At 38.3% G+C, this 14,892-nt stretch overlaps 1 protein-coding gene across 2 annotated transcripts in view; it reads left to right on the forward strand.

The window, feature by feature from the left end:
- Atf6 (activating transcription factor 6) overlaps window positions 1-14,892 on the forward strand; it is a 176,242-nt gene that overhangs the window by 63,745 nt on the left and 97,605 nt on the right. For both annotated transcript variants that reach the window (XM_028864333.2, XM_028864332.2), the window contains exon 10: window positions 11,742-11,873. In XM_028864333.2, the coding sequence (XP_028720166.1) occupies window positions 11,742-11,873 (132 nt within the window). The remainder of the gene's footprint in view (window positions 1-11,741; window positions 11,874-14,892) is intronic.

Consider the following 14,892-nt stretch of genomic DNA (forward strand, 5'->3'; position numbering starts at 1 on the left):
CAGAGTAGTTTAGGGCTGTCTGAAGACACACACACAGCTGGAGATGGCTTACTATTAGCAGACCCCATTAAAGACTGCTGAAGGTTGTATTTCCGGAAGAAAGAAAATGGCCTCAACAAGGTTTAGACTCAAAAACGGTTAGCTAACAACAAAGTACAAACTGTAAGTGAAGGTTTTTTAATAGCTGGTGGTATGAAATAGTTACAATGCCCAGTTAGTTATGTTAAAGCAAATCAAGATGGAAATAGTTACAGATAAATTGGGAGTGATAGGATCAAAGTGAAAGTACTCAAACTTTATTTTGGTTTTGGGGAGATAGGCAGAGATACTATGTTTAGATTTGTTAAGTTGAACTTTTAAAGTTTTGGGATAAGTAATAACAAAATACAATTTGACTATTTCATTTCAAAAAGTATTAAAGGGAAGGAAGCTAGACTACTAAAATACATACTGTGATGGCGATGAACTTGGTGAGAATGGAATGACTCTGTACTTGATGTCTGGACGAGTGTGGCCATGCACGTGCCACAGCACATGCAGAGTGGCCAGAGGGCAAGCTTGAGTGTCGGCCTCCCCTTTTACCTTGTTTGAGACAGGGTCGCTTTGTTGTTGACTGTTGTGTGCACCAGGCAAGGCAACTCATGAGCTTAGGAGGCTCCTGTCTCTGTTGTTCATCTTGCATTAGGAGGACTGGCATTACAGATGTGTACTACCCTGGCTTTACGTGGATTCTGGGGATTTGAACTCATGTCCTTACAATTGCATAGGATGCACTTTATCTGCTAAGTCATCTCCCTTGCTCCTGGACTGGACTTTTGTCTTTAAAAGGCAAATTTGTTGGCTAGAATGGAGAAAAAGCAAAATCCAACATTATGCTGTTTAAAGGAGAAATAAAGAAACTGTGAGGTTATAGAAAACAGTTACAAGGGTAAAAAGGCTAACAGCCTTAAAAAAGCTAAAGTTGCTTTATTAACATCAGAGAAACCACAAAGAGAAAAGTATTATTATATGTAGTAAATCTCTGGACATCTCCCTGTTTATAAGCATGTCTTATGTACTCAGGAGATTCAAAAGCCCCTGTTCTGAGCAGAAGAGTCACACCATATCCCTGGGAAAGCAGCTTCTTCCTGGCAGGTTGGGCTGCAGTTTATGGATTCCTGTATTGTGTTTCCCTTTTCATTTTAAAGGCTAATACAGTCACCCTTTTCTGCAAGTGGTAAATGAGTATCTCAAGGACATTGTAAGTATGTTACATTGTTTAAAAGAATCAACAAGTGTTGGAAAAAGAGGGTTCTTTTTCTTTGCTTGTTCTGGGTTAGGTGATATGCCCTCACTAGATCTGGAGTCTAGAGTTTGAAATGTCAGACGTGGAGGAGGGAGAATAAATCATACCCTGAAAGGATCAGCCGGCTACTCTGGTTCTGCGTGAGGTGGCAGTTTAAGGAAGATGTGACGTAGAGCAGATGCATGAAGTGTGAGTCAGGAACTGGTCAGAGGCAAAATGTCTTTATTTCAGAATTCATTAAATTGTCAGCTTTTCATTGTTTTGCAGGAAGAATTCTAGGTTCTTATCCCGAGACGAGCTTGTCCCCAAATCTGGTTCCAATTCTCCCCCTGTGTTCAATTGTTGAGCACATTTTGCTGTATGATATCACCATTTGGCTGAATGTTAAAAGACACTGTGTAACTTAGATGTCAGAATTCTAACCACCAAGTATAGATGGGTTTGTTCAGCCAGATTCTTAAATGTAATCTAATTCAAGCTCTTGGCTAAAAGTATGTTCCACATTTATCAAAATGACACATAAGCATCTCAAGGACATATAAAAATATATCTAAGTACCAGGTGTTACTGAATCAGGATTGTAGAGACAGCACCAGATCCTTTTCTAGATAGTTTAATTTATTCATGATTGTTGAAAATGTCTGCTTTCTTACAGCCTGTGTGGAGCTTAGGAGCTCATGTCAGTCTTTGGTTTAGAGGGCGGCTGTCAAGTGTACTGATGGATTTTGAAGGCGTGGAAAATCCTGTTGACGATTTTTTTTTCTGGTCTGAGCTTTCATGTGAGTTATGTAGAGAGGGCTTCTAAGGAGCACGCCAATGGCTACCTTCTTTCCTTGATCTTAGATGGAAGCAAAGGGTATTTGAAGTCACACACCATATCCCTGCTAACTTCCTTTTTTACCTGAAGTAGGTGGATCCCTGGGTGTTCCTTACTATGCTAAAAGTTAGTAACTTTTCCCTCCTGAGAGGAAATCAGTGAAAAGCTAGGCCGGGTGAGAAAACTCCTGCCAGTTTGTACATTGACTGTGTTGCTATTATCTCCTGATTATGTATGTTCTTGATAAATGCAAACTAAACACCAGTGAATGGTTTGTCTAAAAGAGCTTTAACTAGCATTGCAGTACCTTTAGATATGATCATGCTTTGTCAACTGCTGATCATACATAATAAAGGAGTAAGTGGTTCAGCTTTGTACTATGTGTGGAACTATAGAATAATGCAAAACTTGATCTGTGAACATACAAATGTAATTATAATGTTATTGATCACTTAGGCTGCTAGGAAATTTATCAATGCCATTTTGTCTCCAGATGTGAGTTATTTTTCTCATTTCAGTAAGAATTGTAGGAGTCATTCTGCAGATTATTCTTAATTGCTAATGTCTGCATGAATTATGGACATGTATTACATACTTAGACTTTTTGATATCAGTTTTCTGAGTATAACCAGTGTTTATGTTATTTCCATAGTCAATTTATCACAGTGTGACCTCTGAATGAGCTACAGTTAGGGAATGTGTACATAGTCTACATAGTTTATGTGCTTTTCTGTAGCAGCCCTTTTATCAGAATTCTCATTAAAACAGTCCTCCCTCTCTTCCTTCCCTTTTCCTCTATCCCCCCATTACCCCCCTTTTTAAATTAGAAAATAAGAAATAGAAATAGGGCAATAGGAAGAAAATAAGCTATATGAAGGTGAGGATGATCAATCGTAGAACAGTCTAGGTTGGCTGTATATTAGTATCATTAGTGTTTGGTTGGTAAAAGTCGCTAGTTTTGTTTGTTGTATTATGCAATCAGTTATCAAATGCAATGTACCAAATAGTAATCTGATTGCTTCATGAATTAATTCATTTTTCCTCCTACTGCCATAAGGCAGTGTTATTCTGACCATTTTACAGACGAGGAAATTGAAAACACAGTTAGTTGGGTGGCTGAGCTGGGACTTTATCTCCATCACTAACATAGCTAAGGCCTGTCAGGCAGGCAAGCCCTTACACATGGAGCAATAAGTTCTCTATTCAGCAGCTCTGCCTGTACTCCAGATGCTTAGAATTGGCTGCAAAATAGGAAAGTATTTGTCTTAGGAATTGATTGGTTTGATGTAAGTTTAACAGCAAAGTGAAGATGTGAAATACCCATACATTTATTTTTACTTTTTACTTAAAATAAACAAAACAAAACCTAGGAGTGCCTCCTATATGCCAGGCACTGACCCAGAACAATGCAGATTTTTGCATTCTTCAGCTTGTGTTCTATTGAGACAGTACATTTAATTAATAAAACGGTCAGGCTGTAAATTCTTTGAATAGAATAAAGTATGGTAGGGTAAATGGTTTTACAAGTGTGTGCAGGTTTGTTGGGATGTAGTTTTAAATAGTGATCACTGTTTAGCAGATGTTTGAGCTATGGTTTGAAGGAGATAAGGCTAGCTGTCTGGATATCTGGGGGAGAGCATTGCAAAGGCAATCATCATCTCAAGAGTCCCAGTGTGAGGAAGCGTGCCTTTCATTTTCAAGGGTGAGTAAGGAGATAAGTGTCGCTAAACTTAAGTGAACAGGACAGGAGAACTACAAACTGGAAGGGAAGGATCCAGATGAAGTAAGCCCTTGGTCAGTTTAAATATTTGGGCTTTTTATGCTAGAAAAGGGGAGCCATCTAAAGGGTTTGAGCTGTGGACAGACATGCTAGTCTGACCTAGCTTTTTAGACAATCACTGCAATTGCTGTGCTGTGAACGCTTGAGCTGGACAAACAAGAAGACAGCTATGTTACTGAGTATTCTGGCATCCTCAGCTTTATAAAAAACACCCACATCTGTCATCTCATGTGACTCTGAGAAGAGCCCTGTAACATATTTGTCATTTTTCATATTTTACTGTGGGGAATTAGAAGCTTAAAGAACCTAACCAACTTTCCAAGGGCAGGAGTTTGAGTCACATCTTGAATCCAGATCTTCTGCCTTCAAATTTTACGCTCTCTCCACTTTTCCATGTTAGACCCCAAAGGTCTTCATGATCATTCTCAGCTGAAAGTAATTCAGCTTTTCATGTGTGTGTCTCAGAAGAACAGCAGCATATGGTTTGTGGTGTGTGTGTGTGTGTGTGTGTGTGTGTGTGTGTGTGTGTGTGTGTAAGATGAGAAACAGTATTACTCTTACCTGTGGAGATGGCCTCAATTTAAAATCGATCTACTTGTACCATTTAAAAAACAAAACATGCTTTCCAAGGGTATACTTGGATGCGTGCCATTTTATGTTCAGCTACTTGGTATGAAGATTGGATATCTGAAGTCTTAGGGATTAAGTGGCCTCATAAATAATCTAAAACAGTTGTTGACATTTAGAATTCCATAGATGAAAAAGTAAAGTAACGATTTTTTTTAATGCTTCTTTCAAACTTAGGAAGAAATTGAAATCATTTGTGTTTTATTAATCTCTGCTTTTCAGGATCATTGACCCATAACATGAACAAGTTTTTTTGTGTAATGATTATCCTGTGGATCAGAACTGTTGTGACTCTTAGTGGGAAGCATGTTTCTGATTGTTAGAGTCATAGATCACAGAGACTCACGTTTCCTTAGTATTTGTTAGTTTATTTTAAACTGCCGGACAGAACCTGCTTTAAGTTCATTATAAAAAGTTGAGTTGGGGGCTGGAGAGTTGGCTCAGCAGTTAATTGAAGAGCACTTTCTGCTCTTGCAGAGGGCCGGGTTCGGCTCCCAGCACCTAGCAGCAGCTAACAACTGTCTATAGCTCCAGTTCTGGGGATCCGGCCCCCCCTTCTGGCTTCCAGGAGCACTACATGCACACGGCGCAAACAAAACATCCAAGTAGATAAAACAAAAATAAATAAAAAATTTAAGGTTTAGTTAATTATTTTATCACTATTATGGGTTAGAAAGTCATCAGATATGCAGTCACTGACCTAGCTGTATATTCTTGCTGTGCTGGACTCATCCTTTTGTGTTCTTAGAAATTTAATTTTTTTACAATATTACAAAAATACTCAGGCCAAGAATCTAAAAGTTCATATCAACAATAATTTTCTCATACCCTTTGTATATTTGGCTACTTCAAGAGCTGCCAAATTCCTCTCAATATTTGTAATATGACAATTATTCTTAGACAATCCTGAAATCTGGCAGTGGAGTGAAATTCTTCTAAATACTAGTAGATACAAGGAAACTATAAATATGAAGTTATTCTCATAGCTAAACTTGTTTATCCCAGTTTATTTCAGAGTTCAAGTATTTTTTTTTTTTTTTTAGAAATTTCACGTTAAGCATTAAAATATGTATATATTGGAGACCAAATAGCAACCCCTCCCTGCAAAAAAGAAAGCAAAGCAAAGGAAGACAGTGAATTTTTTTTTTTTTTTCGAGACAGGGTTTCTCTGTGTAGCTTTGCACCTTTCCTGGAACTCGCTTTGGAGACCAGGCTGGCCTCGAACTCACAGAGATCTGCCTGCCTCTGCCTCCCGAGTGCTGGGATTAAAGGCGTGCGCCATCACCGCCCGGCTGACAGTGAATTTCTTAATACACTTATTATCCAGGCTAATAGATGGACAATAAACTCAAGGCTTAGCTTATTTAATCCTAATTTTTGCCCCATCAGTGATTTCCTTGCTCAAAGTATTATGTGGCCTCTATATAATGAAGTGTGGTGAAATGCACTGTGTGAGATTTGAGCTCTTTGGTTAACAAATAAATGTAGAAGTCCCCAAAGTAGCTGTAGGTACATTGTTATTACAGCATCAAAATTATGACCAGCATAGGTAGTGCAGAAAACAGTGGGCACTTTTGCATCAGTAGCATACTTGTTTTCTAGTAAGTGTAGCTAAGTTGTTGTCGCAGTTTTATTATAGATGAGACAGACCAAAGAGCTTAAATAAGCTCGAGATATTTGCTGGTGATAGGCACAGATCACTGTGAATAGCCATAGATATCGGCAAGAAACGCCAGGTCCCCTAGTGGCGGTAAGGTGATTGAAGAATGATGATCAGTAGACTCTTAAATCTCCAAAGTATTAACAATACTAGTTTGTAGGCGAATTTCTAAATGGTCTTATTAAATAAAAAACACGGAGGCAAATAGAGGGGTGAAAGCCTTAGAGAGATCATGGAAATAGGGAAAGCCACCAGCCAACCTTACCTCACCAACTCTGCAGCTTCCAAATGTGAGATACTTCCTGTCTACCCACATTTTTATTGCATTGTTCTTCTGCCATCTGATTTGCCCTCTCCATTCAGCTACATCACTTCCTCTTCCTACACAGCTCTATCACTTCCTGTCTGTCTATACAGACCTCCAGACCTCCGTGGTTAACTAGTTTTGGAATTTAAGGCATGTGCCACCACACCTGGCTCTGTTTCCTGTGTGGCCTTGAACACACAGAGATCCTGCCTGCCAAGTGATAGGCTACCTTTGCCCGACTTCTCTTTTTACTTAAAATGGCTTGCTATTTCCTCTGATCTCCAGGCAAGCTTTATTTATTAAAGCACACATAAAATATCACCACACTAGTTTACAAAAAAAAAAAAAAAAAAGAGAAAGAAAGAAAGAAAGAAAGAAAGAAAAAGAAAAAAAAATCAGTGAACCCCAGATTGTGCCATTTTGACCATGTCCTTCTGTGTTCTCTTGTTTAACCATCCCAGTCCTTCTCTGAACTGTCTACTTCACATGGATCCATTGTGAAGAAGCAAATCTTCAAGAAAGATGCTGTGGGAAGCATGAATAGAGGCTTTCAGTCACTAGCAGTCATCCAGACAGCTAGTTAAAACACTGACTTTTGGGCAACCACCCCCAGAGTTTCCTCATACAAGAATTGGCACTTGTAACCAGTTATCAGGTGATACCAACACTGCTGGGCCAGATGCCTCAGTCTTGAGAGCCACTGTCCTAGAGAAGGTACCTTCTGATATAGAGGAGAACATGAAGTATGCTAAGTCATTTTTAGAAGGCAGAGCAGCCATTTTGACTTCTCAGTTTAAAGTATGAGAGTTACGTTAGGGACACTCCTTGTGGGGTTAAAACCTGAGAACTAGTAAAGCCTAGGAACTCATCTAATAATCTGCTCTTCAGCAGTAGTAATGAATAGTAAACAAATAACACTAACGCTTAAAATGAAATGACTGATTATGCCCCCAGCTCAGGAAATTCCATTAGCCATTGGAAAGATTATGATCGATATACAGAAGAGTATGAATTAACACAAGGACAAAATGATTATGTGTCACTGTATAAATTATTAGACTTACTAAGCATGGCAGACAAGACCACACATATCTAGCCTTGCATTGTTGCTGCTGCTGTCTTATCTGTCTGGAGATGACCCACTTCCCGCTGTGTGCTGCCCTTGTTGACTTCCACGTTCCCGTCCTTAACTCATGCTCTTGAGCAGTGTGCTTTGCTCATTGCTCAGAACTGTTCTGTTGGCATGAGACGCCTTTCCTCTCTCCCATCCTCTTTGTCTTCATTTATTGCTTGCCATTTAAGATTACCTCATGATCCTTTCTGTAGAGATCCAGTGTTCTCATCTGTACTTCATATTGTTCTGCTTTAGCCCTGTTATGACACCGATCACTCTTCTATTAGCCAACCAGTCAATCAATCAATCAATCAATCAACCAACCAACCATATCAAATCTATCCATCTACACAAAGTAACTTAGTTTTTTCTCCCCCCACCCCTTTGGATTTTTACTATTGAATAGGTCCCTGGAACAGAATAGATATTTAGCACATGTTTATTAGATAAATTAATCAGACATTTGGGGAAATGTGATCACCAATATAATGCAGTGATGGAGACCCAGTTCTGAACTAAGTCCTGACTCCCTTAGAGTGTGAGGTTTCCTCTGAATCCTTGGAGAGATCAGAGCATGTGTCTGTCCGACAGGAAGCACAACTGAGGAGCTGAACAAACAGATTTTGTCAACTTAAGGGAAAGTTTTAACTTTCCTTCCTTAGCATATTTTTATAAATAGAATTATTGATAATACATATTAAAGAATTGAAAAGCAAGGTTTTTGCTTATTTTTGTTTTTAAGTCTTAAAAAGAAAACATGAAATTTCAGTCTTTATTAGGCCTCCTTCTAAAAGTGTTACTGTTTAACCCCCTTCCCTGCTTTCTCAGTTGTCTCTGCCCCAGGTTCGGTTAGACACTGTGCTAGGCTCTTCCCCAGGTTCGGTTAGACACTGTGCTAGGCCCTTCTCCAGGTTCAGTTAGACACTGTGCTAGGCCCTTCCCCAGGTTCAGTTAGACACTGTGCTAGACCTCTTCCCCAGGTTCAGTTAGACACTGTGCTAGGCTCTTCCCCAGGTTCAGTTAGACACTGTACCAGACTCTTCCCTAGGTTCAGTTGGACACTGTGCTAGACCTCTTCCCTAGGTTCAGTTAGACACTGTGCTAGACCTCTTCTCCAGGTTCGGTTAGACACTGTGTTAGACCCTTCCCCAGGTTCAGTTAGACACTGTACTAGACCTCTTCCCCAGGTTCAGTTAGACACTGTACTAGACCCTTCTCCAGGTTCAGTTAGACACTGTACTAGACCCTTCTCCAGGTTCGGTTAGACACTGTGCTAGACCCTTCCCCAGGTTCAGTTAGACACTGTGTTAGACCCTTCCCCAGGTTCGGTTAGACACTGTGTTAGACCCTTCCCCAGGTTCAGTTAGACACTGTGCTAGGCCCTTCTCCAGGTTCCGTTAGACACTGTGCTAGACCCTTCCCCAGGTTCAGTTAGACATTCCGAAGCCCTTTTCATGTGCAGCAAGACTTGCAGCGTTACATGGCCGCTCAAGTAAGCATTCGGTCTGAAATGTACAATTGTAATGACAATTTAGTAGTAGTCTTGGTAAAATTAAATTTTATACTGTAGTCATAATTTGGCAGAGCACCTTGGAAGAGTTCACAGTGTATCAGAATGACCACAGGCCCTGTGAGAACTGCAGGTGGCAGTGATTTCTAGTGGTAAAGAATTGAGAAACCAAAGAATAAGAAATCATAAAGGGATTCTAGAGAAATATGTCTCCTCTTGTTTTTGTCCAGCCTGTTCAACCATATTTGGAGCTAAACCACTGTAGCCCCCAAAAGCTTTTACTTTTAGACCACGGGGCCTTAACAGCTCCCTTTCATCCATCTTACCTTCTACCTACTTCCACTTTATTCTTGAAATACAGTCTTTTATGCTTCCCCAGAGAATTCCCTTTGTATTGAATCAGGATCATGACTAGTGTAAATTATGTGTGTAGATTTATACAAATAAAACATATATTCAAAATGATATTGATAAGCCAGATTTCTTTTTTTAAAAAAGATTTATTTATTTATTATGTATACAGTATTCTCTCTGCATGTATTCCTGCATGTCAGAAGAGGGCATCAGATCTCATTATAGATGGTTGTGAGCCACCATGTGGTTGCTGGGAATTAAACTCAGGACCTCTGGAAGAACAACCAGTGCTCTAGCCAGATATCTTAAGCACATGATTAATGAGTTTAAAGTATTATACTTATCACAATATTGTCTGTATGTCTGCCTGCCTGCTTGCCTGACTATCTCTATGTGTGTGTGTATATGTATGTATCTGTTTAATCTATGTTATTATTTCTCCCAAATACTTATGACTGTTACACTGATGAGTGAAAGTATTAGCGAGAGTTGAAAGTAAGAAGTAAATAAAAACTTGTACATATAAATGAAACAGACTATTTATAAATAGTTTTGGTTAACTTTATTTGATAGCCTGCTGTCTTGGTTAAGGTTTCTGTTGCTGTGGAGAGACACCATGACCATGGCAACTCTTATAAAGGAAAACATCTAATTGGGGTGGCTCACTTATAGCTCAGAGGTTTAGTCCATTGTCGCCATGGCAGGAAGCAAGGCAACATGAAGGCAGACATGTTGGAGAAGTAGCTGAGAGTCCTATATCTTATACAGGCATCAGGAAGTGGTCTATTTCACTGGGTATGGCTTGAGCGTATATGAGACCTCAAGCCTGCTGTTGTTGGTTGTTTTTTACTCTTTACTCTTTTGTGGGGGCCTGCCACCCAGCTCCCAAATAAATCACGCATGGAGCCTTGTTCTTTCTTATGAATGCCCAGCCTTAGCTTGGCTTATTTCTTGCTATTTTTTCTTAAATTATCTCGTGTGTTCTTTGCCTCTGGGCTTTTACCTTTCTCTGTTTCTGTGTAACTTTTCTTTCTTTCTTACTCGGTTGCTCTGTTGCTGGTTGTGTAGCTGGGTGGCTGGCCCCTTCTTTTCTTGCTCCTTGATCTCCCTTCCTTCCTCCGCTCTGGTGTTTCCTCTCATGTATTCTCTCTGCCTGCCAGCCCCGCCTATCCTTTGACTGTTCAGCTGTTTATTAGACCATCAAGTGTTTTAGACAGGTAAAGTAACACAGCTTCACAGAGCTAAACAAATGCAACATAAAAGGATGCAACACATCTTTGCATCATTAAACATAGACAAATACAACACATCTTAATTTAATATCCTATAGCAGCCCGCCCCCACAGTGACACACTTCCTCCAACAAGGCCACACCTCCTACTAGTGCCACTCCCTTGGGGGCCGTTTTCTTTCAGACCACCACACCTGCCTTCTAGCATTGTGGCAAGGCTAATAATGTACTTGAGTGCTAAAAGAGAACAAGAGTTCCTTCTTATTTCATGGTATGTGTTTGCCCGTTGAAAACATCAGCTTGCCGCACTGGGTTGGATTTTCTACTTTAATTATCTGAGTTTAAAATTTATTTATATGTACTTATGTGAGTTTCTATTTCTATGTGAGTAGCTTTCTGTTACTGTAATACTTGAGATAAATCAACTTGAAAAGCAGAAAGATGTATTTGGCTGTTGTTTTAGCTTAGAAGTTTTAGTCCATGGTCACTTGGCTCAGTCGCTTTGAGCTTGTAGTGGTACAGTACATTATCAGAAACATAGTGGAGAAGTCTGTTTACGTCACAGCTGCTGGGAAGTGAAAGAGAAGGGCATAGGAGGGCCAGGTTCCCAGGGTCCCCTTCCAAAGCCTGACTCAGTGTTCTGACTTCATCTACTAGGCCCTGCCTCCCAACAGTCCACTACCTCCCGATGAGTCCAATCCTTCAGCATATAGGTCTTTGGGAAACACTTGAATATAAACGACAACAATTTATATAATGTAATTATAGGGTTTTAAAAGCAAGTAAAACACTGCTTTTGTTTAATCAGTTTATAAATATGGATTTTACATTTATAAAAATTATTTTTAAATTGTTGGCTATGTACAGGATGCCAGGCCTTAAGTACTTAAGGACATCAGTGTTCTGACTTGTTTCTAGGCCTTGATTTTTGCTGTATATATGGATCTACAAGACAAATTTTGCTTGCTTTCTAGCTACACGTAGCATTCATGTATACCATTTGAATTTCAACTACTGCTTCATTTTTTTTTTTTTTTTTTTTTTTTTTGTATTTAGCATGCTGGAACAGGATTCCAGGAGAGTGAAGCCCAGCGTGAACCCTGCAAATCAAAGGAGGCATCTTTTAGAATTTTCCACTAAAGAAGTAGAAGACACATCAGATGGTGTCAACCAGAAAAACAGCTACAGGTAGGATGGCCTGCTGGCCTCGCTGATGTAGTGGATTGGAGAAGGCTCACCTTGTGTTACTTGACATGTATTTGTTCATATAGGCCTTGGCTAATGGAGCAAGTGAACTAGTGATGCCATTTTTTTTTTTTTATTTTTAAGATCAATTTTTTTAGATTAAGTTTACTTTGAATCATTTCCCAGTTTAGGATTTTTTTGTTGAGATGTGATCATATTATATAATCAGTTTGTTTCAACACATGTATGTTGAAATACATGTACTGTCTTCAGTTTTTTCACTGTATTATGGTTTAGTACATTGATCTAATATTTATGCCTGTGGATAGCTATGGCAGAATGATAGGGTTGAACGTATTTGTGGTCATTAAGTAAAATTATTTATTATTTGTTGTGTTTTCTGATTTCTTTCCTTTTTATAATTTAACAGATACTTTGGTAGATTTCCATTTTGCTTAATGATAAAGCAAAAGATGTACATGAAAACACAATTCCCATAACTGGTTAATTAGAAGAAGGTACAGTGAGTGTTTTTAGAGCTGTAGCTTTTTTAGTAAACACTGCCCTATGTGTTTTTGGATTGTTGTCAGAGGCGAATAAAGCCAGACTCTTGAACAGTAGGCAGAGAGGTCATAGTGCAGCAGCCGTGATGCTGTAATGAAGTGCTTGAAGTTACTAAAGACCTGGTTGCCCTGAGCTGTCTGCAGTTTTACCAGGCAAGGGCTGCAGAGGAATTGTTCTTCCTTGTCTTTTAATCTTGAGGTTGAGCAAGGAGCCAAGGATCCTATGACAGTGCAGCCTAACAGGCGATAGATGTGGTATTAGAAAGCATTACATATTGTTTTCTGCTCATCTGTTTTTTTACATGTTAGAATTTGTCACATTTCTGAAATGTTGACATTAGTGATAACAGTGTCCCTTAAATTGGTCGAGTTTATTAGGTTTTTTGTTTTTCCAAAATTTGCCAAAGTTTACTCTCCATGTTCTGTAATTTTGAGTTCTATGGCTGTCCACAGGTGGTCTTTCAAAAACTCTGTTTTAAGTTTAATAGTATTTGTACTTAAAGGTGTTTGATCAAATATGGGTAATTGCTAAAAATAAGAACTAATTATTGGTTTGGTACTTGGAGCTGTACTTTGTTTAGGTAACTTTTAGGGAATGTTATTTATTCTAAAATAATGATAATAAATAGGCACCTTCATGTATTTGCTCACAATTAGCCTGAGATAAAATACTGGCTCCTAGAAAATGTAGTGGTCGGCTCTTATGCATTCACTGTAGAGATCTCAGCAACCTTCAGGGTGAAATTTAGCACCCCGAAGAAATTTACAGCTCATTGAGAAGAGTACATGAAAGTACTTGAAATATGTAAACCATCTCTGTGTCCCCTGCCTGGAGTTACCACTGGCTGTACATATCTGAGCTACTGGTCCTGGTAAAAGAGATAATAGATTCTTAGTGACCTGCAGGTCTGTGGCTTATTGTGGGAGATTTAAGCACATGTTAGTCCATTAGTTTGAAGTTCTTGCAATTATTTTCACTAATTATTATTATTATCGTTGGTAGTAGTAATAGTAGCAGTACTGAATACGAAATTGTAAAAATTATTTGTGAAACGTTTGAAAATTACAAATATGAATTTATTCTGAACTGAATTGTAAATGTTTATATGTACTATCAGGACACCTATATATATTTTTCTTTTGAAAAAAATTGAATTAAATTTTTAAACTGCTAATATTTTACTATTTCCTATCTTTTAAGAGTATTTAAATTTTTTAAGTGACATGTAGTAATTGGGCATATTTATGGGCTGCTCTGTGTCTATCATTTTGATGTTTATAATGTGTAGTGATTGGACCAGAGTAATTAGTGTATCCATCAGCTGAGACAGATACTCATTTTTTCTTTGTGCTGAGGACATTCAAACTCTTCTGTACTAAATATGTTAAAATATTTGAAGCATTGTGGTCAACCATCGTTAGTCTTCTGTGCTGCAGAACATTTAAGTAATCCCTCTTATCCAGTCACACTTTGGAACCCATTAATGATTCTCCTTCCATGTCCCTCTCTCCCCCTTATCTTCTTAGACTCTGATATACATGATTGTATTTTATACTTCTGTGATAGCAGGTTTTTAGCTTCCACATATAAGTAAGAAAATATGATATTTTTTTTTCTGTGCCTTATTTCCCTTAGTGCATTGTTCTGTAATTCTATCCATGTAGGTGAAAATGACAAAATTTTCATTTTATGAATAAGTATTATTTTAGTATCTGTGTTTTCTTCATCAGTGGACACTTAGATTAATTTCCATATTTTGGCTCTTGTGACTAGCACTGCAATAAACATAGGCATGCAGACAGAAGTCTTTTTGACATAAACTTTGATTCCAGTTTTCTGAGGAACTTGTATACCGTTTTCACAATGGCTGCACTCCATTTTCATTCCCGCCAACAGTATATGAGTGGTCTTCTTCATATTTTGCCATTGTTTTATGAGACTAGCTGTTATAATTAGCATGAGATGGCATCTCATTGTGGCATTGATTTTCATTTCAGTGATTGGAGATGGTTGAACTCTATCTATGTATCTATCTATTGTCTATCTATCTATCTATCTATCTATCTATCTATCTATCTATCTATCTATCTAGTATCTATCTGTCTATCTATCTATTTATATCTATCTACTATCTGTCTATCATATATCTATCTAATCTATCTATCTATCATCTATCTATACACACAACACATACATACATATATATGTATATATATCTTGAGAGGAAGCACTTCAGATCATTCACCCATTTGAAAAACCAGATTGTTTTTTGCCGTTGAGCTATTTGAGTTGCTATCTATCTATCTATCTATCTATCTATCTATCTATCTATCTATCTATCTATCTATCATCTATCTATCTATCTATCTATCATCTGTCTATCTATCTATCTATCTTATTTATTTATTTAGAGGCACAGTTTTGTTGTATAGCCCAGGTTAGCCTTGAACTTGCTATA

The sequence above is a fragment of the Peromyscus leucopus genome, chromosome 15, assembly GCF_004664715.2.
Source record: "Peromyscus leucopus breed LL Stock chromosome 15, UCI_PerLeu_2.1, whole genome shotgun sequence".
Classification (NCBI taxonomy): domain Eukaryota; kingdom Metazoa; phylum Chordata; class Mammalia; order Rodentia; family Cricetidae; genus Peromyscus; species Peromyscus leucopus.